Source organism: Accipiter gentilis, chromosome 14 (assembly GCF_929443795.1).
Source record: "Accipiter gentilis chromosome 14, bAccGen1.1, whole genome shotgun sequence".
Taxonomy (NCBI): Eukaryota; Metazoa; Chordata; class Aves; order Accipitriformes; family Accipitridae; genus Astur; species Astur gentilis.
Genome location: NC_064893.1, coordinates 25,320,877 through 25,345,030, shown reverse-complemented (window position 1 = coordinate 25,345,030; position 24,154 = coordinate 25,320,877). Strand labels below are relative to the sequence as shown.

General features: G+C 40.4%; 2 protein-coding genes across 2 annotated transcripts; one reads left to right on the top strand and one right to left on the bottom strand.

Annotated features, from left to right (window-relative positions):
- The first annotated feature begins 830 nt into the window (after positions 1 to 830).
- KCNG1 (potassium voltage-gated channel modifier subfamily G member 1) lies at positions 831 to 3,079 on the top strand. Its single transcript, XM_049816788.1, has 2 exons — positions 831 to 1,653; positions 2,154 to 3,079. The coding sequence occupies exons 1-2, from the start codon at positions 895 to 897 to the stop codon at positions 2,922 to 2,924; spliced, it is 1,530 nt and encodes a 509-aa protein (XP_049672745.1). The 5' UTR covers positions 831 to 894; the 3' UTR covers positions 2,925 to 3,079.
- Positions 3,080 to 19,904: 16,825 nt separating this feature from the next.
- On the bottom strand, positions 19,905 to 24,072 carry MOCS3 (molybdenum cofactor synthesis 3). Its single transcript, XM_049816789.1, has one exon. It carries the CDS (start codon positions 24,041 to 24,043, stop codon positions 22,628 to 22,630), a length of 1,416 nt encoding a protein of 471 aa, XP_049672746.1. The 5' UTR covers positions 24,044 to 24,072; the 3' UTR covers positions 19,905 to 22,627.
- Positions 24,073 to 24,154: the final 82 nt, after the last annotated feature.

Below are 24,154 nucleotides of genomic sequence, written 5' to 3'. Positions count from 1 at the left end.
TTTTTTGGTTTCCTGTAATCAGAGGTGAAGGCAGTCACCTTGGCTCTCAGCTACTGTTCAATCCATTGTAAGGACAAAGACCTATTCTTGCATATAGGGTGTCAGTTATAACTGAAATAATATTCCAATGTTTGTGTAGAAATCATGTATTTCTTTGCATTCTTTTGTAAATGAGGCAATTAAAAGGGAGTTGCCATGTCATTAAACATATATAAACTCTATACAAACATTTTATGTGATCATCAGTATAAGTGGGGTTTTTTTTCCCAAAATTGTTTCCATATGCCTTTTAGAAATTAGTCTCCTACTAACTTTTTTAGAAGAGTGCATTTACTGAATTAGAACATAATTGACTTCTGATTCTTTCTATATACTGCATGTGTACTAAAATACTTAGGATTTTTGAGCGTAATAGTTAAATAAAAACATACAATTTCCTTTCCTACAAAACACACTTGAATTCTGTGTTCTTATGTGATACTGTCAGAATTTTTATACTTCCATTCTGAACCAGAGTATCCTGCCAGATGCAGGAGTTATTCCTGGTTTCCCTCTATATCCACTGGGAGCTGAGACCTCTGTATCTGAGACAGGAGAAGCTCCCCAGTGTGACAAATATGCCGAGCAGAGCTCCTGAACAAGGGAGCCGCTTTTGATAGAGTCAGTTCTACCCAGCTGGACAAACCCAGCCTCACCAGAAAGGTCATCTGACCGTACTCAGCCACCACTTTTTTCTTTCCAATTGTTTTTATCAGCCATAAATGTTTCTGAGCTCCAATCACTACATTTGTCCCAAACTTGAAAACAACCTCTCATTCACTCACCCATACATCTGCTTTTTCTTCCAGAAGACACTTGCAGAAGTAGCGAAGTGATGTGAAGTCACCTTCCAAGATGACTCTTCTACCTGGAGAAAATTCCGACTATGACTATAGTGCTCTGAGCTGTGCTTCAGATACTTCCTTCAACCACACATTCTTTCCAGAAACAGAAACCCTTAAGGGAGTCTTTTACCAAAGAGCCAAGCTAATTCACCCTCAAGAGGATCTCCTGAAAGGCTTTCACCCTGATGATCGGAAGCATCATATTATTATAAACGTAGGGGGCATTAAGTATTTGCTCCCATGGACCACGCTTGATGAATTCCCATTGACACGTTTGGGACAACTAAAATTCTGTAATAATTTTGATGACATTCTGAACATCTGTGATGATTACGATGTAACATGTAATGAATTCTTTTTCGACCGCAACCCGGGGGCATTCAGGACAATCCTGACCTTTTTGCGGGTTGGAAAACTTCGGCTCTTGCGTGAGATGTGTGCACTGTCTTTCCAAGAGGAGCTGCTCTACTGGGGAATTGAGGAAGACAGCTTGGACTGGTGCTGTAAAAGGAGATATCTGCAAAAAATGGAGGAGTTCACAGAAATAAATGAACGGGAGGATGACCTCGTAGAAAATGAAACAACAGGTGAAACAGTAGAGGAGACAAAAATTGGCTTGTGCATGAAAAAGTTGCAAGACATGGTGGAAAGGCCCCAGTCTGGCCTCCCTGGAAAGGTGTTTGCTTGTTTGTCTGTTTTATTTGTAACTATTACAGCGGTGAACTTATCCATCAGCACCATGCCTGACCTGAGGGAGGAGGAGGAAAAGGTAAGTTGGCTTTTCAGGATGGAAAATGGTACGTCCTGGGAAGAGCAGAACAAGTACAAGGTCTGATGGTATCGATTTCAATGGGCATTTTGCAGCTTTCTTTAGAGGGGGGGAAATAACACAAAGAATATTTGAAATCTTACATGACTGCGTTCAATTACGTGTAAGAGAATTAACTGTATCACGATTTATGTCCAAAGAAAGTGTTGGTAGTGGGCACTCTTCTGTACAACTGTATCCTATTACCTTGTTAAGCTTCCTATTTGCTATTGAGAAAGCTGAAATTACCAAGCAGTATCTTCTGTGGAATAAGTAGTTCCTTTCTAAGTTTTGCATTTAACTTGTTCCAATTTGTCAATGTGTTCCCCATAGCAACAGCTTCAATTCCTTTAATATTTTGGGTTTAAAAAAAACAACACAGAAACCTCTCTTCCTGTCACCGTACCAACTAAAATAGTCATTACCCAGTGCCGATCACAAACCCCTCCTCTTTCCTGCAGGGCGAGTGTTCCCAGATGTGCTACAATATTTTCATTGTGGAGTCCGTCTGTGTGGCGTGGTTCTCCCTGGAGTTCCTGCTAAGATTCATCCAGGCAAAGAGCAAGTTTGCGTTTTTGCGGAGACCGTTAACCCTCATAGACATAATAGCCATTCTGCCATACTACATCACTTTGCTGGTAGACACCACGTCAGTGGGCTATAAAAAGCCCAGCTCCGGGAGCATCTACCTGGACAAAGTAGGGCTGGTCCTCCGTATTCTCCGTGCCTTGAGGATTCTCTACGTCATGCGGCTGGCCAGGCACTCCCTGGGGCTGCAGACGCTGGGGCTGACCGCTCGCAGGTGCACCCGGGAGTTCGGGCTCTTGCTGCTCTTCCTCTGCGTGGCCATCGCACTGTTCGCACCGCTCCTGTATGTCATCGAGAACGAGATGGCGGACTCACAGGAGTTTACCAGCATCCCCGCGTGCTACTGGTGGGCTGTCATCACCATGACCACGGTAGGCTACGGAGATATGGTTCCCAGAAGCATTCCCGGCCAAGTGGTGGCACTCAGCAGCATACTGAGTGGCATCCTCCTCATGGCATTCCCGGTCACCTCCATCTTCCACACGTTTTCACGCTCCTACATTGAGCTAAAGCAGGAACAGGAAAGAATAATGTACAGGAGAGCACAGTTCTTATTAAAAACAAAGTCTCAGATAAGCAATGCGTCGCAAGGGAGTGATAGTTTATTCCCCAGTATCTCTTCTGAGACTAGGGACAATGAATGAAATTTAAGGTACTATTTCTCCTGATGTCAAGTAATGTTTTGTTGTGTCAGATGCCACCTTCTAATTTGCTTCGGAAGCATTTTACAAAGGTAACCCTCATATTAAAATGAAGAAAAGGAGCTATTAACCAGGAACTGATGTGGTTTAAGGAGTCTATTATTATGCTGTTTCTTCCCCCCCCCCCCCCCCCAGTATAATGTATAGGACAGATCTTTCACCGAGATCATACAGTGGGATTTTAGGAATTAAAAGTCCTCTGACAAAAAAAGAGAACAATATATAATTATGTACCTGACAGGCTGTTTTGCCATTCGCAATACACATTCTTCCAACCAAATCACGATGTATATAATCATTAAACAGGCTGCCATTTTTCTTGTTCTTCTTGTATATAAATAATGTAAATACAACAAAATTAATGGCTAAATTCTCTCCCAGTAAAACGCCTTAGAGCGTAATGGAAATAACCACAGATGTTTTTGCCATTGTGCTCTTAAAAAAACATTAAGATTTGTCATTCACAACAGCAACTGTATGTTTCTCTGTAAGTCAGCCCTAAACATACCGGAAAAGAAGAATCGAGCTGTTTGTATCATAACCTTGCTAAAGATGTAAATACTTATAGCTCACCGGCTTCAAAATTTAATTGAAGTTACAGTGTTGATCCTATGTCATTGAATGCAGTATTCCCAGGAACAAAGTCTTTGAGTTTTGTAGCCTTTAACATTATTATCAAGAAGTTACTAGCTGCAAATCAAATGAAATATGCATGATGAGATGCCAGTCGTTCCCTACCATCTGTTTCCATGTTTTTACTTTACCTCAGATATGAAACAGAATTAAAAGAGGACTGTTTCCAGGGGACACCCTACCATTACTTGGCAAATCGATGCTGCGGCTACCCATTCAGATTCAGCATTTGGTTCTTTAAAAGGAGCAGAAAATACATGGTCGTGGGAAGTTGCCAATGATGAAAAAAAGAAAATATCATTTGAGTCATGGAGTGGGGGGGTACTGACAGCTTTATACTTTACTGTCCTCAAAAATGAGGGACTTAAGACTTAATTAACTATACCTTTGCCGTCATTACAGACATCATACTAATGGAGAAAATTTTAAATAGGATATGAAAAAGCAATTAGGGTCCCAAAACACAACCGTATATTCCTCATGCACATGTGTGTCTTGGTCTAGGTTCCCCTGCTGAAGTCAGTGGGAACACACGGGTCAATGAGACACTCAGGTTTGGCACAGGTGTCTATGGAGATTAATGACAGACCTCCCATTTATTTTAGAGGGTGGGAGACTGGCTTGCATAACAACTCAGGAGACAAACTCCAGAACTTTAAAAAAATATTTCAATCCACTTACTTGATTTCATACGTGCTCAGAGCTAAAGAAAGGTAATCTGAAGAGTTTCACCTTTTTTCCCCCTCTTTTTGGTAAATTTACCTATTAACAGTTAAGAGCTAGGGAATTTTAGAAGTTCCCATCGCATTCACCATCCTAATTTTCAAAATTACTATTGCTTATTGGCATTTGTAGAGCAGCTTACTACAAATGTCAGAATGCATGATCGGTTTGTGATTTAAATTAAGGCCAAGGACACAAACGTTGTCCTTTCAAAAAAGATAGAATTAGTTCCTCAGCCTATGCTATTTGGCCAAGTCCACATTACACTGGTTTTCTTTTCAAATATAACTTGAAGGTGTTCTGATATTCTTAAAGAACAATTCCAAAATTTTAAAAAATGCACTTTACCCATAATTAGGACTCTAGCATTCTTCAGCATGTCATAGGTAAATATGCCCATGGAGCATTACTGCGGAGCGCTAAAATATCCAGTCTAAACTCTTGGCAATTAATTATGTGCCAGAGCTATGAATGTAACCAGCTTTTCAGTCTTGTTCTTCAGCTTTAATTAGAGTTGGACAAAAAACAGGAACATCATGACAAAAAAGGGACACATTTTCCATCCAAAATACTCTTAATTTCAAAACTGTTTGATCATCTGTAGCATTGGCTTCAACACAAGTGCTATACATTCTTATATCTTTGTGTCAGCATTCATTATAGAAAGAACTGGTAATTAGATTAGTCCTGTGAGCAACAGTTGCTTATCTCACAATGTGTTTGACAGGCTGAGCCATAAATAAGAAGCTGTAAGTGAATATAAGGAGAAACCAAGACTTACCAAATAAAACCTAAGCTTATTTCCATGTTGTGCTAGCTAATAAATGCTGAAGGTCCATCCATTTTCTCAATGTCTTTACATCAAGTTAATGCTCATTTATTTCATGTATCACTTTACTTTTTTATCGCAAAATTACAGGTTGATTCTAGTCCTTGTCCAGAAAATAAAAATTAAAAAAAACCACAAAACCACCCTGAAGTCGTGTGTTGGTTGAGCAAACTTGTGAAAGCATCTTGCCTGTTGCAAGTTCCGCCTAAGCTAGGAACAAATAAGCCATCCAGGATGTACCCCTATGTAATTTTGTACTTGGCAACACATTACTTGTAAGCATATCAACATGTTTTACTATGAATCACTGTAACGAACTTGCTTATGTTTTACAGGAGCCAATACATACTGTAGTCCTTGTGCTAAATAAATCCAGCTATAAGTCTTAAGAGCACAACATTAGTGTGAAACCCACATGCTGTGTTCCAGCTTTTACTGTGAAGGCTGAGGGTCTAAGACGATTATGCCTCTTTACAGTATATTATCTGCATTTTTAGTCAAATTCATGAAAATTATGGATTGATTCAAAAGCTGACTGTTTCCAGTGACACAGCTGACAGCTACCAAGTCAGCTATCACTCCTTTTTTGCATTTTAACAGCATGTGCAGTCAACAAGAAAGTTCCAATAAAAACACTTTGTGCTTTTATGAAGTCAAAAGAATTGTTTGAATTGCCACTGATAAAGTGGTGCATGTCTCCAATAGAGATAGGCTTGCATTGCTATTTATATTATCCTCTGTATACTGCAGTAATATGTACAGTATGAATTCAAACAGCAGTAGCTGTATTAATTTTGATTAATAAAGTGTTAGGCTGTCCTTTAATTTTCATGTGCTTCTTACGGTATAGACTGTCGCACGTGCTATAGGCATGCTTGACAATCTGGGGTCAATATGAGAAGTGAGTGGCAGCTAAGGGAGGATTTGGGCTACGAGCATTGCTAGCTGAAGCAGGCTGGCTGTGATAGAAAGCATTTATTAGGGAAGAAAATTATCTCAGTATAGAAAAGCCTAGGTACCAATTGAGCATCTTGTATAGGGAAACCTCTTTCTTGCATGTTGTCCCAAGAATCACGATCAAGTTAATTGGGACATAACTTTAAAATATTTTAACCATTTAACCAAAGAATCTAACAGATTCAGAAAAGAACATGAAGGATCTATGGAGACTGAGAAAAAGAAAAATCCCTGAAAAAAAACAGAATTTCCAGGTAAGGTGGTATATTAAATTACTTTATCCAAAATCGTTCCATCCTCCTTCCTCAAAAACAATAACAGAAGTGAAAAAAAATCACTTGGTGAGTGCAACACTGATAAATGAAGACAGAACCACAAGGCTTCTCTAACTGTACATCAAGGAACATAATTTGCAAGGTGAGTTGGAATAATTTGTATTACACCAGCATTCATTGCGGGTCAAGGTCTTAAGGAAATTTCTTTCTAGGGAATACATAGGACTTGCCTCCATTTGTCCCTTTATATTTTTTCCACTGTAATTCTGTACTCCAGATTTCCGTAGTCGGAGGCTTTAGTAGTGTAATTGAATAGCCAGAGTCTTTAGCAATGTCCAATTAAACAATAAAAAAAATCATGCAGAACTGAATCAGGGATTTACACATCATCAGATGCACGTCTGGGAAGGAAAACTGGCATGCTCTATACATTCATGTCTTGTGTGGGTAGAGTTTAACTGGGTATTCAGGCTGATGCAAAAGCAAAAGTTTTTTCTGTAGCAGGTTCTCATTCCTACGCTGTAGCTCTTCTCTGTAACTAAAACCAAAGTTTCATGTGAATCTCTGTGAACAAAAGCTTTCTACTCAAAGAGTCCTTGAGGCTACAGACTAAAACTCAGAGTAAAAATTCATTTTTGGCGCTTGCCAAAGTGCCTGAAGAGGCAGCCTTGTCAAAAGATCTGAATCACCACTGGGAGATACGTAGTCTTCTCTATTTCTTATTTTTAATAGAGGGAGCCTAGAATGAACTAGATCCCTAATTCAGGTGTCACATTAAAAGGCCAATATTAGGATAGATGAATTGGAGTCTTATTCTTCAATTGCACAGAACCCCCAACATCTACCAGCACTAATTCCACATTACTTGTCCTTTCCACATCTCATTCACTGTATGTGGGGACCAAGGAATATGAAGCAGCACAAAGAATCCAGATCCAGAGATGTCAGCTTGTTCTTGGTCAGGGTCAGTTTGAAACAGTAAGACAGCAGCAAATAGAATAGTTCTTGGCAGCTCATGTCTGACTGTAAAATAGTTTAGTTCCATACAATTACTGGGTTGTTGGGTTTTTTTGCTTAGCTGAGAAAAAAAGACTAGTAAGTTAAAACAAGAAGAAAGGAACAGATACTTCTCATAACAAAGCTACAAAATTTCACACCCCTCTCTTGGATTTGCAACAGGCTGAAAAAACCTGGACTGGATAATCCTAAACCTACATAGATTTAATTGACTGCATTTAATCAGAAATTAAACAAAAAAGTGACAAATGTGACTTTGAAGACTGTGACATCAATCACTGCTCACGTGTCTGTCAGTGATGTTAACCCCTAACCTGACCAGTTAACTCTGGCCCAGGTGTCAGAGAGTTTCACCATTTTCACATTCATTACTCAGGATTTTCATTTCTATCAGTAGTTGCTACGACAGTATATGGGCCGGTGTTTTCTGTGTTAATAGGTCTGTTGGCTACCTTATGCAAGATCTGACAGTGAATTTAGTATCTGTTTATCCAAAAGATGATATGGGTACCAAAAATACAGGGAAAAAAAAAACCAACCCAAGTATAATGCCTTCTGAGATGGTGGAACTGTGGCATCCCATAGGCACAAAGAGTGCAACCAGAGAAACCAGACAGAACTGAAGGCTTGAAACTACAGTTTGTCACAGCAGATGAATGTCACCCCTGTCAACAAAAATAGGCTTCAGAAGTTCTGTTGATAAAACAGAAAACGCTTAACACTATATTTACCCACTCACTCATTTACCACTTCCTCTGTGGCATTTTAACAATCCCATTTCGGCGTTACTAATGATCTCAGTGTTCCTAACATAGTAATGATCGTATAAAAAACAGGAAGGTGAAGATCCAAGACTTGTACTTCACTGAGTCAATTCAGCTCTGTGCATGTTCTGTCTTGCCTTGTAACATTAGAGTGTAAGTCCTTAGGACAGGATTCCTTGTTCGGCAGCTGTCAGTCACTATGTAAAAACATACACCACAAATAAAGACAAATTTCTACACCACAAATAAAGTCAAGGAGAATTTTGCCTGTGCTGCCAAACTGAAAATGTTCAGTTTGGCCTATTAATTATTAACAATAAAACCACACCTTTCTCCCTTTTTGCTCATTGTTTTTCTTTGCCATTTTCCAGCATCTCGTGTCTTCTGAAATACTCCCTAGAAATCACTAAAGATATTAAGAACACTATTAGCCCTGCCAAAAGCATGGTGAAGAAACTGCAGGATCGTAATATCAGGGGATGTTCCTGCCCTGTCCAACAGGGCTTTTACTTTCTCTTTGCCCGCAGGAACTAATCCAGAAGTAAATGTCACTTGAACAGAAGTAAAGTTCTGCCATAACTGGAAACATAGCAGGCCAATTAGGGTAATTAGAGCATATTTGCTACACTTTATAAATATTAATTTATTATCCCTCTAGCCCTTCTGACATGAGTTGAACAGCCTTGTGCAACACTGAAGTCAGCTAGGGCACATAAACACACGTAACATCGTCAAGTTAAGGTTTCAGCTTCTCCTTTATTGGGTACCCTTTTTAGTGGCTGCAGTTTTGTAGCCATTCTTAATTATGGTCATAATTTTATTCCTACATTCATTGTGGGTCCAGAAAAACAGGGCTGTAAACTACAATAATTAGCCTGCTCAAGTGACTGACCTGGAATGCAAGTATTTCCCAGCCATCATCTGGATATTAGAATTTTCAAAAAAACAAGGCTATTTGTTTCCAAAACTAGACAGCTAATTTTATAGCTCTCAGTCATGGCAAGTGAAGTGGTCAGCAAGTATAATAATGTACATCTTTCTGATAAAGATAACAACATAATTAAAATGGTGCCTACCACAGGAAAAAAGTTGTGTGGACTAGCATAAGTTTCTAGCATTAATTATGTACAGAAACAAAGTTTTGACACAGAATTGCTGAATGATAAATTGAAGTAATTCTCTCATTTTCATTAGTGATGCACCTCATGTCACAAAGAAGCTGAGTGATATCATCCATAACTTTTACGGTGGTAGTAGTTCCCAGGTCAACCAAGGAAAAGATGACTCCGTTTCACTCATACTTAAAAGCACATTTTGGGAAATGAAGAAATGTTATCCTCAAGCAAATCAGATCCAACACTATGGAATTGCAGGTGTCTTTAATTTTGGAGAGGAATGTTTCTGGGGACAGCCAGAGTGGGGAAAGTTAAGACTGCAAAGCATCACACAGCACAGTAAGTGGGTGAAGTTATCTTTTTAGTTAGGTGAAAGCAGAGAGCACAAATTCAGCATGGGTATCACAGGATGAAAGTGAACATAATTTGATGGGAACAGGAAAGAAACATCAGCAACAACAGAGTGAGGTAAGGCTGGCATCCTCATCCCACCACAGAGGCTTCTATAAGCCCTGAAGTTGCATTAATAAAACATTTTTCTTGGTGGGACTCGTGTAAACGTGCACGTGCATTTTTTCCTGCTGACTCTTTGCTCTTCCACTGACAGCAGGAACTCTGGCCCACAGCTAAAGAACTTCAAGCACTTGCACAGGGCCATGCTGCATATTTAAGTTTTTGCATACTACTAATATGCAAAGCCAAAGGGAAAGTTTTCCCTGTAAATCAAAATCTGCCATAATTTGAATATGATTGTATTTCTAACTATGAAGGTTATAGTACTCAAAATGCATGGCCAGCCACAGAGGATGCTTTGGTCAGTGCTGCTAGAAGAGTCAAGAGTTACTGAGAAACACTATAAATCCAAGCTGTGTGTTAGAGTTTGGGTAAGATAAGGGTTTTCATCGATGCAGAGGGGAGAATGTGCCCGATTCAAGGATCTTACATTGCCATCTACGGGCCACTCCCGGCAGTTCTCAGTCCCGAAACCTTGTCCTACAGCACCCATCTGCACCAGCCGTCTTTTAAAGGATGTATAAAATATTTTGAGAAATCCCTTTTAAAATATAGAGGAAAATATTCAATCCATTGCACTTCTTGGCTTCTGCATACGTGTCCTCTCATTTGCTAGAGCAGGCTGTTAGATCTGCAAGGAAACTAGGATGAAGATACCATCACTGTATTTTCTGGGAAGTGCAAAGCACATATTGACCCTACATAAATACCCAAAAACATTTATGCAGCATTTATTTGGCTGGAATATTGGTAAGTGACATTTTTCAAGAGGCTAATGCAACTTCATCTGGCTAAAATTAACAACTTTCATGGTCACATGGGGAAATGTGAACACCTCCATCACTTGTACAAGAGCAGTCTGGTAAGTAAGCAGTTATGAATTTATTTATGAAAGAAATTACAAGATCCACTTCAAAGGAAAAAAAAATATCATTCAGGTAGCTGTATCTGTGCCATTGCTCAATGTTCAATGAGTTTAAATGTGCCTTACCCAAACCCCTCATTCCCACACCACCAGCCCTGGCACTCCTGCTGCTGTGGGACCAGGACATTTGTCTTGCTTACAAGTAAGTAAGAATAGAAGATTCCCTGACCCAGCTCACCCTGCAGTCACACAAATACACATACCAGTCCAAGGCAAAGGGCAGTGAGATGCCAGGGAAAGCCTATGTTAGCGCTGCTAAAAAGTGACTTGTGAAACTTCACTCAGTGAGGCATCTACCGTCACCCAGCTGACTGGGCTCCAGCGGGGCTCAGCAGTTTTCCCAGCCATCCCAGACACCTATAGTAAGCTGGGATCAATCACCCTGCAAAGCAGAGGTCTATTTCTCTCCCTAACTACAGAAAGAACTTGAATCTAACATTAACTGTTAGATGTTTAAAGTCAGAAGAAGGTAACCCCATGCAGAGCATCTTTTCTAACAGAAACTATGAAATTGCTGCTTTTTTATTGTTGGAGGATCAGTCTGTATTTCTCAAACTTACAACATATTTGTGAAAAAAAAAATGAAGCCATCACTGTTATGCTGAAAAGAGAAAAGAACTGTCACTAAGTACTGATCTGCAAACAGGCACAGAATTTAGCACAACGGATAGGTCAAACTCAATAGAAAGAGCAGTCAAGTCTCTGTGTTAGTCAAGCAGCTGTGAATAACAGCAGGGACTGTACAGAGCAACAGGCTGCATGGCAAGTGAAAGTTAAGCCTTGTGAATCCCAAATCCCAAATGTCATCACTAGGGTGTAAATTTGTAACTCAAGGTGCTGCTCCGTTATGATTCAGGGTCATCGGAACTCAAACTTCCAGTGTCCTCTGCTCTCCCAGAGCCAGCCATGAACCCAGACCCACAGGTTCCTCACAGAGGCACTGACACTCCCTGTGAGTGATCAATCCGCTGCTTTGCTGGGGTTACGTTTCTTCTTGAAGAGGGTCCCTGGAGGATAAATGAAGGAAGGGCTAGAAATGAGCAGCTTCCAACAGGAGGGACAGTGGCAGCACTAATTTAGAGTGACCCATGGATGAGGGAGAGAACAGAAGCTGGGGAACTATAAGCTTCAACCTGGGAGGAAAGACATAAATGCTGCTCGTGGGTGAGCAGTCACCTGGAGATGTTCTACAGTTAATATAAAATGAACCTTGCTTTTAGGAAAAGGAGGATTTTCACATTCATTCTTGTAAACAAATAAGACGGCACCAAGGCACTAATCATCAATCTGCCACCCAAAGCCTAATGACCTTGTGAGGTTCACGTTCTAAATTAAAAAACAGCTAAACAGGGAATATTTGCTTCCCTGTTGTCTGAGGTTTAGGAAAAAAATAATCTGTTTCCAAAACTGCACTAGAAGTCTTAAGGAAGGGACAGTGCTGTAGCTTCCTACATCTCAGTTAAAACACTACCACAGAAGAATTCTGTGACAGTTCATTTAGCAGTAGGCATGCACCCGCACTTAGCGTACTGTCCATTAGTTGGGAATAGACCAACCTACTCTTCTGCATATAATTTCTGCATGTGATTTTTGCTCTGAACTTGTACCAGTAGAATTACTTAAGACTTACGTAGCTTTGTCACCCTTTCTACTTCTGCACCCTCAGAGCTCGCTGGAGAGAGAAAAAACAGGTGAAGAAGATAAACAAGTAGACATGAAGAATGGGCAGGGTGCAACAACAATAAGAACAATTTTCCTGTACTGTAACTACTTACAGTACAGCTATCTCATCTTCCCAGCTGGACCTCTGCAGGCATTACAACAATGGTGAATCATATGGAGAGCTGAAAGAGAGAATAAGGTGCCCAGCGGAGTGGAAGCCTCTCGATGTTGCGAGCAGTACCTGAGCAAGAGCCTTTGCAACGTCAGCAGGACAAGTGTGGGAGAAACCCTCTCAGCCTCTTCCTGTCATTGACTCATCAGTAGACAAAAGAAAATTGAAAATAGTAGTAGTGTCACACAGTCATCTCCAGAACACCATCTCCAGGAAGAAAGCAGCAGTTCTTCCAATAAGTATCAATGCAAGTTATCCAGCTGGATGTTGGAAAGGGAAACATATCTGTACCTTCATCTGTTCCCAGGACTCCAATCAGTTCCAGCTCCTTGGAACAACTAATAGTATTACATGAAACTAATAATGGGAAGACTAAAAGGAAGCTGGGTTTGAGTCCTGGCAATCTTCTGTTGACCCAGGAGAAGTCAGAAAACGTCTCCCTCTTGTTCAAGTTTAGCTATTGCTGGAATATTGAACATTCAACAACACCAAGGTGTTATGAATCAGTCTCCACCAATGTCTACATTTTGAGTACCTGTGCAAAAAGTTAAACCATTTGTTGTTCTTAGCAATTGTCACATTACATTAGTAGAATAATGGCTTTTTTTTTCTTAGAAGAATTGCACATCAATGCTGCCATTGTTTTAATCACAGTACAAAGGGAAAGGAAATAAAGAAGGAAACATGGTAAGAATCTACAAAATTATCAATGTTGAAAAAGACTAACAAGGTGAGACCATTAAGTTTAAGCTTGCCACTATGAAAACTGAAGAAGTGATTGAGGTAACTGCATCCAAGAATTAATTACATGAAAATTCACCTCAGAAATGGTGCTTTGAATGGACTGCAATATGGCACTCAAGATGCTTTAATTGAGAAGGAAGTTAACACTAATCAGGGCAGCAGATAAGGAGGCCCCAGCACAACTTTGGGCAGAAAGCACAGGCAAGAAATTAAATTACTCTTTTAGAAGCATCAATATTCAGATATTCCTTGGATCAGTGGAGCAAGAAAGAGTGATTGAAAGATGACCACTAGAGTTCTGAGTGTTGAAGAACACGTTGGTGTTCTCATCTGAAAGGCAGGAAAAACAGAAAGACATAACACAAATTCAGTTTTAATAAATTGAAGGTGAAAAGGCACCTATAGGGTGCTTTAATGAGTTCCAACCATTGTTACACCTGTTGCCTCCCACTACTACAGTAATAAAATAGAAGCTCAGAGCAGAGTTTCAAAAAGATATCTGAAATGGACAATATGCATGTCCTGGAAATTATTTCTATAAATTCTAGTTAACACTTATGGTTTTATCACACAGCATCTGGAATATGCCTGTACTCTGGGTGTGAACATACATATGTGTACATATAAATATAAAGAGACAAGTTTAAACACTTCTTTTTTAAGAGCTTCAAACCCTTATATTGTGAAGTTAGAAATCTATTTCACAAAATAAGAACCTCCTTTCACGACTCATGAGCAGGTGAATGCCCATTTGTATAAGAGACTTCATTTCCCAGTCAAATATATAAGGAGCCATTTTAAATTTGGATATATCCTTTCTTTGTAAGCAGAGATTTGGTCTCCTAGCAACAGCATGAACACCTTGTGAGCAAAACTACAGCTTATTTGCACAGACGGGCCTCCTTGGAGAAGCCACAAGAACATCCAGCTGCCAGTTTCTTCTTTCAGTGACCAATAGTGAAGGGTCAGGTCGGCAAAGCCTACAGTCGGCACACATCACGGCCCCAGTGAAGGAAGGACTATAGCTGAACCCATGCACATCATGTGGATTCTTCCACCTGCATTCTTCTACCTAAGCCATCCTTTCCAGATCTTGGTTCTGGCTATAGCTGTAGCCTGATTCTAGCTTCCAATAGATCCTGTAATTTTAAGTAGTCCTGATGCAGAATAGGAATAGCTTCTCTTCTGGCTGGAAAACTTGTACTACAATAGGACTAGACTAAATTTATATCAATTTGCCTTTCCTGTAAGATAAGATTAGAATTACAAGTACTTCACAATAAAAAGAACAAGAGGTCAGAGCAGCACCATCACATAGATATATTTCAGTTGGCTTTGACAGCCAGCTGAATCAATCATATGAAGGATATTGTGAACACAAGATTAAATTAACCCATTCAATGGTAAAAGACTATAGAACAGGCAAACAGAAGCCATTTTCCTTTCCTGCTATTGAGACCAGAACATACCAGTTGCTTTTCTGCTGCGATATGGAGAAGATGACAACTGTGCAGCTGTATGGCTCAAGCTTCTGACTGCATAATAGATTATTATGTATTTGTGTTGTGATCAAGCATTTCTCATTGCTTCCAGCAGAGCAGATGCCTTGTCGAAGTCACATAATCCATAAATTTTAGTTCCTAGAGCTGTCTAGAACAACATGCTTATTATTTTTTTCCCTTGGGATCTGGTCACTAGAGTAAGATTTAAACACAACAGACACAGAACAGAGATTGGGGAGTGAGTTGCCCAGGACTACAGCCAAAGATTAGCAGAAACTCTAGAGTTCTTCTCAGTCTTTTGCCTTATTCATGAAATCATTACTCTTTTGGACAACTCTGAGTTATTTGAGGAGAAAGCCCTGTGAAATCTTTGTCTCCTTCCTAACCACAGGCTCTAATCATGTACTGCTGCTTTTCCTGCACTATATTTATTTTCCCCACAAAGATTTTGAAGCTGCAGCGTAAGGTAAGCAGTGGGGAGGTATATTTAACCAATGGTAACATAAACCACAGAAGGTTAATACCACAAACCAGTGTGTGTGTGTGTGTGCTTTCCTGTGGTTTACATTAGTGTTTGCTAACTGTGCTCCAAATTTCACTACCCTAATACATGTTAATATTTTACACTTCTCCTAGTCTTAATGCAGGAGGAAAAGTATGACCACACCACGCCCACCAGAAATTCAAAGGACTGGTACTACCTCTGAGGACCACTAGTTAGCCTCCAGCCATAGATATTGCTGCTTTTGATTGCCCTTTTCTTCTCCTCTGAGCTACCCTCTTTAGTGATGTAACTGCTTTTTATTCAACTCTGCCATTTCAAAACTACTCAATTATTTCTGACTGAAGTCCCGTAATCAAACAAAGCAGCACAGTTTGTATTTATCAAGCTTCCTGTACAATCACAGGATGACTCGTCTCCACCTTTCTCATTCAGCATGGGTCCAGCCTTGGAAGTAACCTGCTCAGTGCATGTAGCGACTGATCCTTCCTTCCAGCATGGACAGGTTCTGTGCGGGAAGAACTCGGACCAGCATAAGAAAAGATGATCTTGCTCTTTATCTCAATGCACCACTCCATAGCATCGGTGAGACTTCCCCTCACATACCAATTAACTTACCTGAGTAACCACTGCAAACCTGGATGTGCTAGTTATGCTTTGGTGTCAGCAATAAAGTTACACAGCTCCACAGCTGCGAGGGCTTGTCACCACCACAACCTGGGGTGCAAGGCTGTACTTTGTTTCGCATTCACTAAAATGGATCCATGCTTCTGATGCCTGTAAAACAGGTAACATTCAGCATATTTATTGAGAAATCATTTGCCGATAGGCAGCAAATTTTCACATTACTAAACAGGTTAAGTGCGAACTATCTGCTAAAACTTAGCCTGTTTGCAGGCATGCATTTTAACCACAGAATACGTTGTTACTGTTTACTCTCTTGTTCTTCACCAGATTTAAGTAAACTGCAAGCAAACTGCAAGCTGGACCAGTAATCCAAAGTGTCTTTTCATTATCAGCATTGTGAAGAAACCAATCAATCGCCTACAGCAAAAACAAACAAGTGAAGTCGAGGAGCTTCCTTTTGAAGCTTTGTGTTTTAGTGTATTTGTTTTACTAACCAGTGATGCAATTTAAGATCTTTGTTATTTACAAGGCAGCCGCAAGCCGTAAGGCAGTTACATTTTACAAGGTAATTGTTCTTTCTGAAATATACAAAAATGGTTTGTAAATGAAATGACATTACTCCTCTTTAGTTTCCTCTTACTCAGGTAAGAGTACTTCTCAGATGATCTCAGATAAACATGACCTGCTGCAGGTCAACATATTTTCCTTCTCCCACAAGAAACAGCTCACACCTTTTATTACTATTAGGTGATTACATGGCAATAAAAGGCAAAAGCTTTCAGTGTCACACAGGAAGGAACTCAGGGGCTAAATATACTCTTATTCCAGAAGAAAAAGCAAATCCATGTTACATTCTAATCCACAGCTCTTCCAAGCGTATCATAACAACCTTCCCACTGACATAAGCAGGCCCCAGCAGAGCAGCTTCAGTTTAAAGTCTTGTAAAAAGAATAAACCAGCAACCAATGACTTCAGCAGTCATACAACACAGATTCTGTAAGAATGCTGTTAGGACTAAACTTTTGACACAATGACGGTGTTCAGCATGAATTTGACCAGTGAATCAGAGTAAATGTAGTAGCAATTACAAGGATGTAAATTATGGACAACTATTGGTTATGTTCCTAGATTTTCAAAGAACTTTCTAAAAGTTCCATTAAAAGTAATAGCTGACATCAAAAATACTAGTATCTTTAATTTGCAAGTTTGGGGTTTTTTTGTTACATCTGGCACCTAAGTGTTAATAAACTCTTCATAAACTTTTGTCTGCATGAACAAAAATCTTTTCTCCTAAAGAGTGCAATATTTGTCAGTCACAGACATGATTATATCTAGGCAAAAGGAGAAGCCCAGTACCTTCTGGAGAAATCAGTTGCTGTGGGGTGAAGGGGATCTCAATAGCAGGGGTTTTTTTGTTGTTTTGCTCCTAAGAGTGTTAAGCTATTTTGCTGCATTTTGTTCAAATGCACTGGAACGCATGCACATTTTTCCCCAGTCACTATAAAGATCATCTTCTGATGTCTTAAGAGGCTGCTACAATTTTATAGACCACCAGCTGAGAAACACTGCCCTGGCCTGTGCACACATACTGGCTGAACCCAGCTGGCAATTTTATCAAAACTTTATAGTACCCACTGCTCCTCTCTCTCAGGTTACTTAATTCTGCTTCAAACACTGAGCTAGTAAGTCAGAGACACGCATAAATCAAGTGACACCAATAAAGTTCATGCTAACACTGTAATGACTCAACCTTTTCTAAAATATACAGTGATAAGCAAGTCTTTCATCTCTGATGATAGAATGGCCCAGTTTCACAACAACTCACCTAATTAACCAGGACATGATTTAAGCCATTTCATATGTAATACTGTGACAGTCTACTGCAGGAAATAACAAATACACCAACTTTTCATTCTATATTCTGACCAGCACCTGCATTTCAAGGAAAATCACAAGCACTCAAACTGATGCAAGTGCCATGACTTCACAAGAGCTCTCCTTTTGATTTATACCCATGAACCCAAAGGTCTGCCAGACACCCCACTGCTAGCATAATGCAGGTGTTTAATTGCAGCTTTAAAGGAATACGAGCTTACTAACACACATGAAGCTAAAGGTTGTAAAAAGGAAAACTTTCAAATCTATTTTAACGAATCCTGAGTTAAAAGATGCTTACAATTACAGAAGCTTTAAACAAATGAATATGCTTATTTTCATCCCCTTGTTTTATCACTTTTATTACCCCACTTTTCTTTAGAGCTAGAAGAGGATAGCCCATTACTGCTTTTGTTAGCTGAAGGTTCTACAAAACTTCAGCTTGCTGTTAGAAAGCTAATTCATGACATTTGCACTGAACACACTTGCAGGATTATCTTTTAAATACTAAAGACCGCCATCAAATGTTTCTACAGTACTGTGTGAGATGCTAAGGTTCACAACCTAGTTTCATTACCACAGGAACGGGTCTGACCTCTGGGCACAGATATTTCTACGGGCTTGTTTTGATACATCAGGTCTGCAAGTTCAGTTCTTGGTCTCCAAAGAAGTCCCATTTGTTGTGTCAGGACTCTCTGACTTAGAGGACTTAGTGTTTTTTGGTATTTCTTAGATTTTATGCCTTAAGTTCCGTTTTACAAAACAAGAAGAATAAAACACTAATAACCTTGACTTTTCAAAAAACCCCTGCCCTAACCAGGTAAGAAAATCTGTAATGCTTTTCAGTAATGTTAAGAATGTGCTAGCAGTGACTCTGCAGTGAATTAAAATCTACGTTTAATTTTGTGCTAGTGTTTCTAATAGCCCTTTTCTGTAAAAAAATGCTGCAAAAGCATTTTGAAATAGCATGTGAAGTCTCTGAAACAAACAATGCTTTGAAAACTTACCCTAGAAAGATAATTTCCATTATAATTTTTTCTTGGAATATTGTACTTACTATTCAATTGCCCTGCTCCACTTTATTCTATTTCTCCAGTCTTTTTTCAAAAGAACTGTACAACAACGCATTTTTACAAGTGAACGTCAGCTCTTGCTAAGGTTGAATTCCATCTGCAACCTAGAGAATGATTTGGTTTATTAAGTTGCAGTGCCACCTAGCAAACGTCCTTAAAATTTTTTTTCCTGATGGGAGTTTTACAAAGGACAGCTTACAACTTTCTTCTTTAAGAAGAGACAAACTTGTGCTTACAGTATTTTAAGCATCTAGTGCATAGTTTTGTTTTGAACTGTTAAGTTTTTATTAGAAATTATGCTTACAAATATGATAAAGATGCTCACATACCTAAAATTCTGGTATATGAACTTCAAGAACTAGTTTTGGACATATCCTTTATACATTTATCTACAAATAGTTGCATTAATTGTTGGGGGATTTTTTTAAAATCATACACTTTGATAGTAGGTCAGTGCTGAATTTACTGGAGTTTTGAGGTTAAGGGAGACTCCTGCTACCAAAGTAAGGATGATTTTAGCTTATGAAGGCACATTAGTACCTTGTATGTAGACACCTTTCAGACTTGCCTGAAAGGCTAGAGCCGCTTGATTTGTCTTGCCTTAAAATAATAACCATCTCCCAGGTCAAAACAAGGTTAGATACTTAACTCTGTGCCTGAACCATGAGGCTATCCCATAGACCTACATGTGGGAAACATTAAAATACAGCAATTCAGAATAAATACTGCAGCTACTTTCTATTACCCTAAACCTCTAACAGGAAGCTGTTTCCTGTTTAGTTCCTGTGCCAAATTCTAGTAAGCCATTTAAAAGAGAATATAAGCAAGCAAGCAAAAAACAACCTCACAACATCAAGAGTGAAGGATGAAGAGAAAAATACACTCTGCTGACTGACCTTATCCTTTCTGATAACACATCTTAGACCAACTACGATATAAGCTTCTTGAATAAAGCAGCTTGTCTTCGTTCACAATGTCAAAATGTACCAATATTTAGACAATACTTTGGCAGCAATACAAAATAATACAGTTTTATTGCTTCTCTTAGAATTTCTAAGTAGAGTTCTGCTATCTTACTTCCTGGTGAACAGAGAAACCATTGCATGTTTTATAGAGTTCAAGAAATAAAGCAAGTCAAAATAAAAAATAAGTTTCCAACAATAAGAACGGGTTTGGCTTAGTTATGATCCTATAACCCTTGATTTTTCAGCCTGCCTCCAAAGAGTCCAGCACTGCGTGAGGACTGTATTTACAGGAAGACTTGTATGTTACTTCGGCAAGCCAAGGGGAAAAAAAAAAAAAGCCCCAGCATGTAAAGATGGACCCCATCTTTATCTAAGATGCATGTCAGATGTCTTCATATTTGCTGAGAATTTAACTGCTATCCTAAGTCAAGAAAGAGAACACTTTTTTCCCCCCCCCCAAAGAAAACTACATTTTCCATAATCCCTCAAGATCAGATCTGAGCCACTAGTCCCTTCTAGAATAACCATCTCTATATTGTATGGCCCAATCAGTTTTGCATAAAACTCTCTCAGCAAAAATAACAGATGTATTTTACATGCTGTACTCTTATAAGACCTTTGGTCCTTAGTCCCTGCATATTGACAAGAATCATCTTTCCAAAAAGCCATTTTAATAGAAAAGATCCTGAAAGTTTGTCTCTCAACAGCCTGACTTGATGCATTTACTTTTTTTGCCAGTTCTGATATCATTCTATGGTTTTAGTCCATTTTCATTCATCTTTATCACTATTTTTCCACAGAGTTCTCCAGATCCTTGAGGTGTTAATTGTTTTCTATACAGCACAAAGACCCACAGTCCAGCTAGAAACCCACAGTCTGGTTTCCTGCTTGAAAATGTGCTTCAAGAAATGCAGTTACAAATTTGCTACAAAAAATCTTCCATGAAACACCACAGGCTTTAGTGTCACCTCCTTTTTCTTTCACAGAATTTGCGTACATCTGCTGCTACAATGTTGTAACAAAGAAAAAAACTTTACACATGATTTCCATCCACTGGAAGTAACACTCAGATTTAGTCTCAAAAAGTCTTTCCCTTCTCCCCAAGTCCAAAGGTTGACCTTGCTTTGAATGACTGAAAAGGAATCACTTTTTTCAGGTCAGGAGGATATGTGACATACCATCTGTTGTTTAGCACTGGAAGGTTGGGTATTGGGGAATTATTGCTACTGTTACCTTTTATCTTTCAGTCTCTTTTTGACTTCACAGTAAAGAAAGAAAAATGAAAACATAGGTTAGGCATTTCAAACAAGTCCCTCTGGTTTCTAATTCCCAAAAACTGAAACCCACCAGAAGCCAGATGTTCTGACTGAACCAAGGCTCCACAACCTGTCTTAGAAGGTCTTGACTGATGCCACTCTTACTACACACCACAAGGCACTAATGCTTACTTTAAGTCATACCTTCAATGTTTTCTTTGTCCTCTAAAGTGCAAGAGATACGACTCTCTATAAATTCACGTAACTGTTTCCTTCACAAGAGACTAAGATTATTATTGCTAGAACCCAGGGCATCTTATAATAAAGTAGGCGGTGTGGATGTTCTCAAATTTATTTTACTAAAATATGCCTTTTCAACTACTAATTATAATGGTATTATTCTTTTTTGGTTGGGTTTTTTTTTTTTTTTTTCCCTTGTATAATGCAAAGATTAGTCATGACAGGTGGTTTTTTCCTCCTCAGGAAGTAAAGGAAATCCATACTTTAATTAATATAATAAGAAAATAATTACTATGCTTAAGTGATGAGGACTTAGGCAACTCTCTGTTGAGAAGCTATTTATTTCTCTTTCTTTTCATTCAGTTCATCTATGAGAACTTTTTAGATATGCGTAGCTCTTCATGCCAGTTAACAAAATAACGCAGTACAACTAGGGACATGCAACTACCACAACAAACAGGGAGAAAACTTATGAAATATGTCTTTGTACTTGCAGAAGGGAGGCCCTGTATCTAATTTTTTATCTCTCACCTTCTCATGTCTTAAGCTCTGAACTCTTCTAAGCCCTCACAAAAGCATTTTCTGTATGTTTTACAAACTTTGTGGGCTCACTCTTACGTCTTATTAACGTTTAACCTCGGTTTCTCTGTACAAGTCAGGGAATACACTTTTTTGCCAGCCAACAACTGAGGATGGATGGCCCTGGCAGTTCTTAACAGAACACCCTTGCTGCAAGTGCTGTTATTTGCAGTGAACACTTCTCATGCTTCGACAGAGAACTAAAAGATGTTGACCAAAACAGTCCTGTCAGCATTGATAGGCTTAATAGTGCTACTGACCAGCTAGAGATTAACAGTTAGCTGGGTGTTTTTAATCACTGCATGCACTGTTTCAATTTGTTAGGCAATTAGGAGAACAAGTAAAAACTTTCAACACTTGACTGCTGTGCTTTGTCATTCTCCAGGCTATAATTACTAACTAAGAGTCATGCTCAATTATCACATGCACAATTAAGTAGTTATTCCACATTTTCACTATTAAACAATAACCAAGTAACAAATTTCTTTCCATTTCCATGGACAGTTTCACATTTTTAAAAAAATAATCAGACATCTACAAAAATACATGATTTTTTGGAAAAAAATTAGCATTAAAAAAAGCAACATGGTATTTCTATGTCCTGTTTTATCCACATGATATAGTCATTACACAGAGAAGATTAAACCCTATGGAATCAACTATGAAAATTCATACTTTTTTTTTCACCATGTAAACTTCTAATACAGAGGAAATGTTGGGTCAATTTTACTGGCCCAAGCCATGAGCCCCCCTTTAATATCCTTAGCTAACACAGAGCCAAATTGTCTGACAGGTAACTCCTGCAGAATTCTTACAGCCTTCTGGGAGTCATTTCCTAATTTGCAAACAACATATACAGGAAAAGATGTCTGGCCATTAGTTCTCTGCTTTTCTTCACAAATTCTTTTTTCTAAATATTCCAGATATTCTTCATCTTTCTCTTCTAATTTACTCAAAGGAACGTGGACAGCATGTACCAGGCGACAGATATCCACTTCTACCTGCGGACGAACGTCTAACAACACATGAGGAACTTGCTCATCCAACAGTTTTTTGTATTCCTCTACAGACACCCTGTCTTTACTGGACAACAGATGTAAAGTCCTACACTTGTCTGTTGCAGAAGAACCGCAAAACGCCTCATAATCCTGAAGACATGTGACAGACGGATTGTCACCACAAACAGCACAGTCCGGTTTCTTTGGTCTTAACTTGATGTTGCGAAATCTCCCCTCGCGGGCGTCAAACATCAGCATGAACTGACCAAAGGAGGAACCCATTCCCGAAGCAATCTTCAGCACTTCCAAGGCCTGGATGCACCCCACGATGCCCGGCACGACACCCAGCACTCCCCCATCCGCACAGTTAGTCACCGTCTCCGGTGGAGGGGGCTTGGGGAAGAGACACCTGTAGCAGGGCCCTCCCTGGTAGTTGTACACGACGAGCTGCCCCTCCAGCCGGAGGGCACTGCCAGACACCAGGGGCTTCCCCGCCAGGACGCAGGCGTCGTTCACCAAGTACCTGGTGGGGACGTTGTCGGAGCAGTCGGCGACGACGTCGTACTGCCGCACAAGCTCTAGGGCAGTGCGAGGGCTCAGGGCGCCGCAGTAGGGCACGTACTGCACCGTGGAGTTCAGCAGCCGCAGGGCCGCCGCGGCGGAGAGCGCCTTGGGGAGCCCTCGGCGGGCCTCCCCGTGCAGCACCTGCCGGTGCAGGTTGCTCGTCTCCACCACGTCGTGGTCCACCAGACCCAGGCGGCCGACACCGGCGGCTGCCAGGTACTGGGCCAGCGGGCAGCCCAGGCCGCCGCAGCCCACCACGAGCACGGAGGAGCGGGCCAGGAGCAGCTGCCCCCGCACGCCCAGCTCCGGCAGCACCAGCTGCCGGCTGTACCGCAGGATGTCGGCGGCGCTCAAAGAGGCCTGGGCGGGCAGAGGGGGGAGCTCGCCGGGAAAGGCGGCGGCACGCTCGGCCTCAGTAGCCTCGGCGACCCCACCGTCGCCCGCAGCACCCCCCGCCAGGACGGCGGCCAGCCGCTCGCGTAAGCCGCGCAGCTCCTGCTCCCGCTGGCCGATCTCCGCGCTCAGCCGCGCCGCCTCCGCGCAGCCCTCCATGGCCGAGGGCAGACCGAGCCGAGAAAGTACCCGCCGCTTCCGCTTCCGGCCGAGGGGGGGGGGCGCTTCCGGCGCGTCGCGCTCGCTGATTGGCCGCGGCGCGTCCCCGCC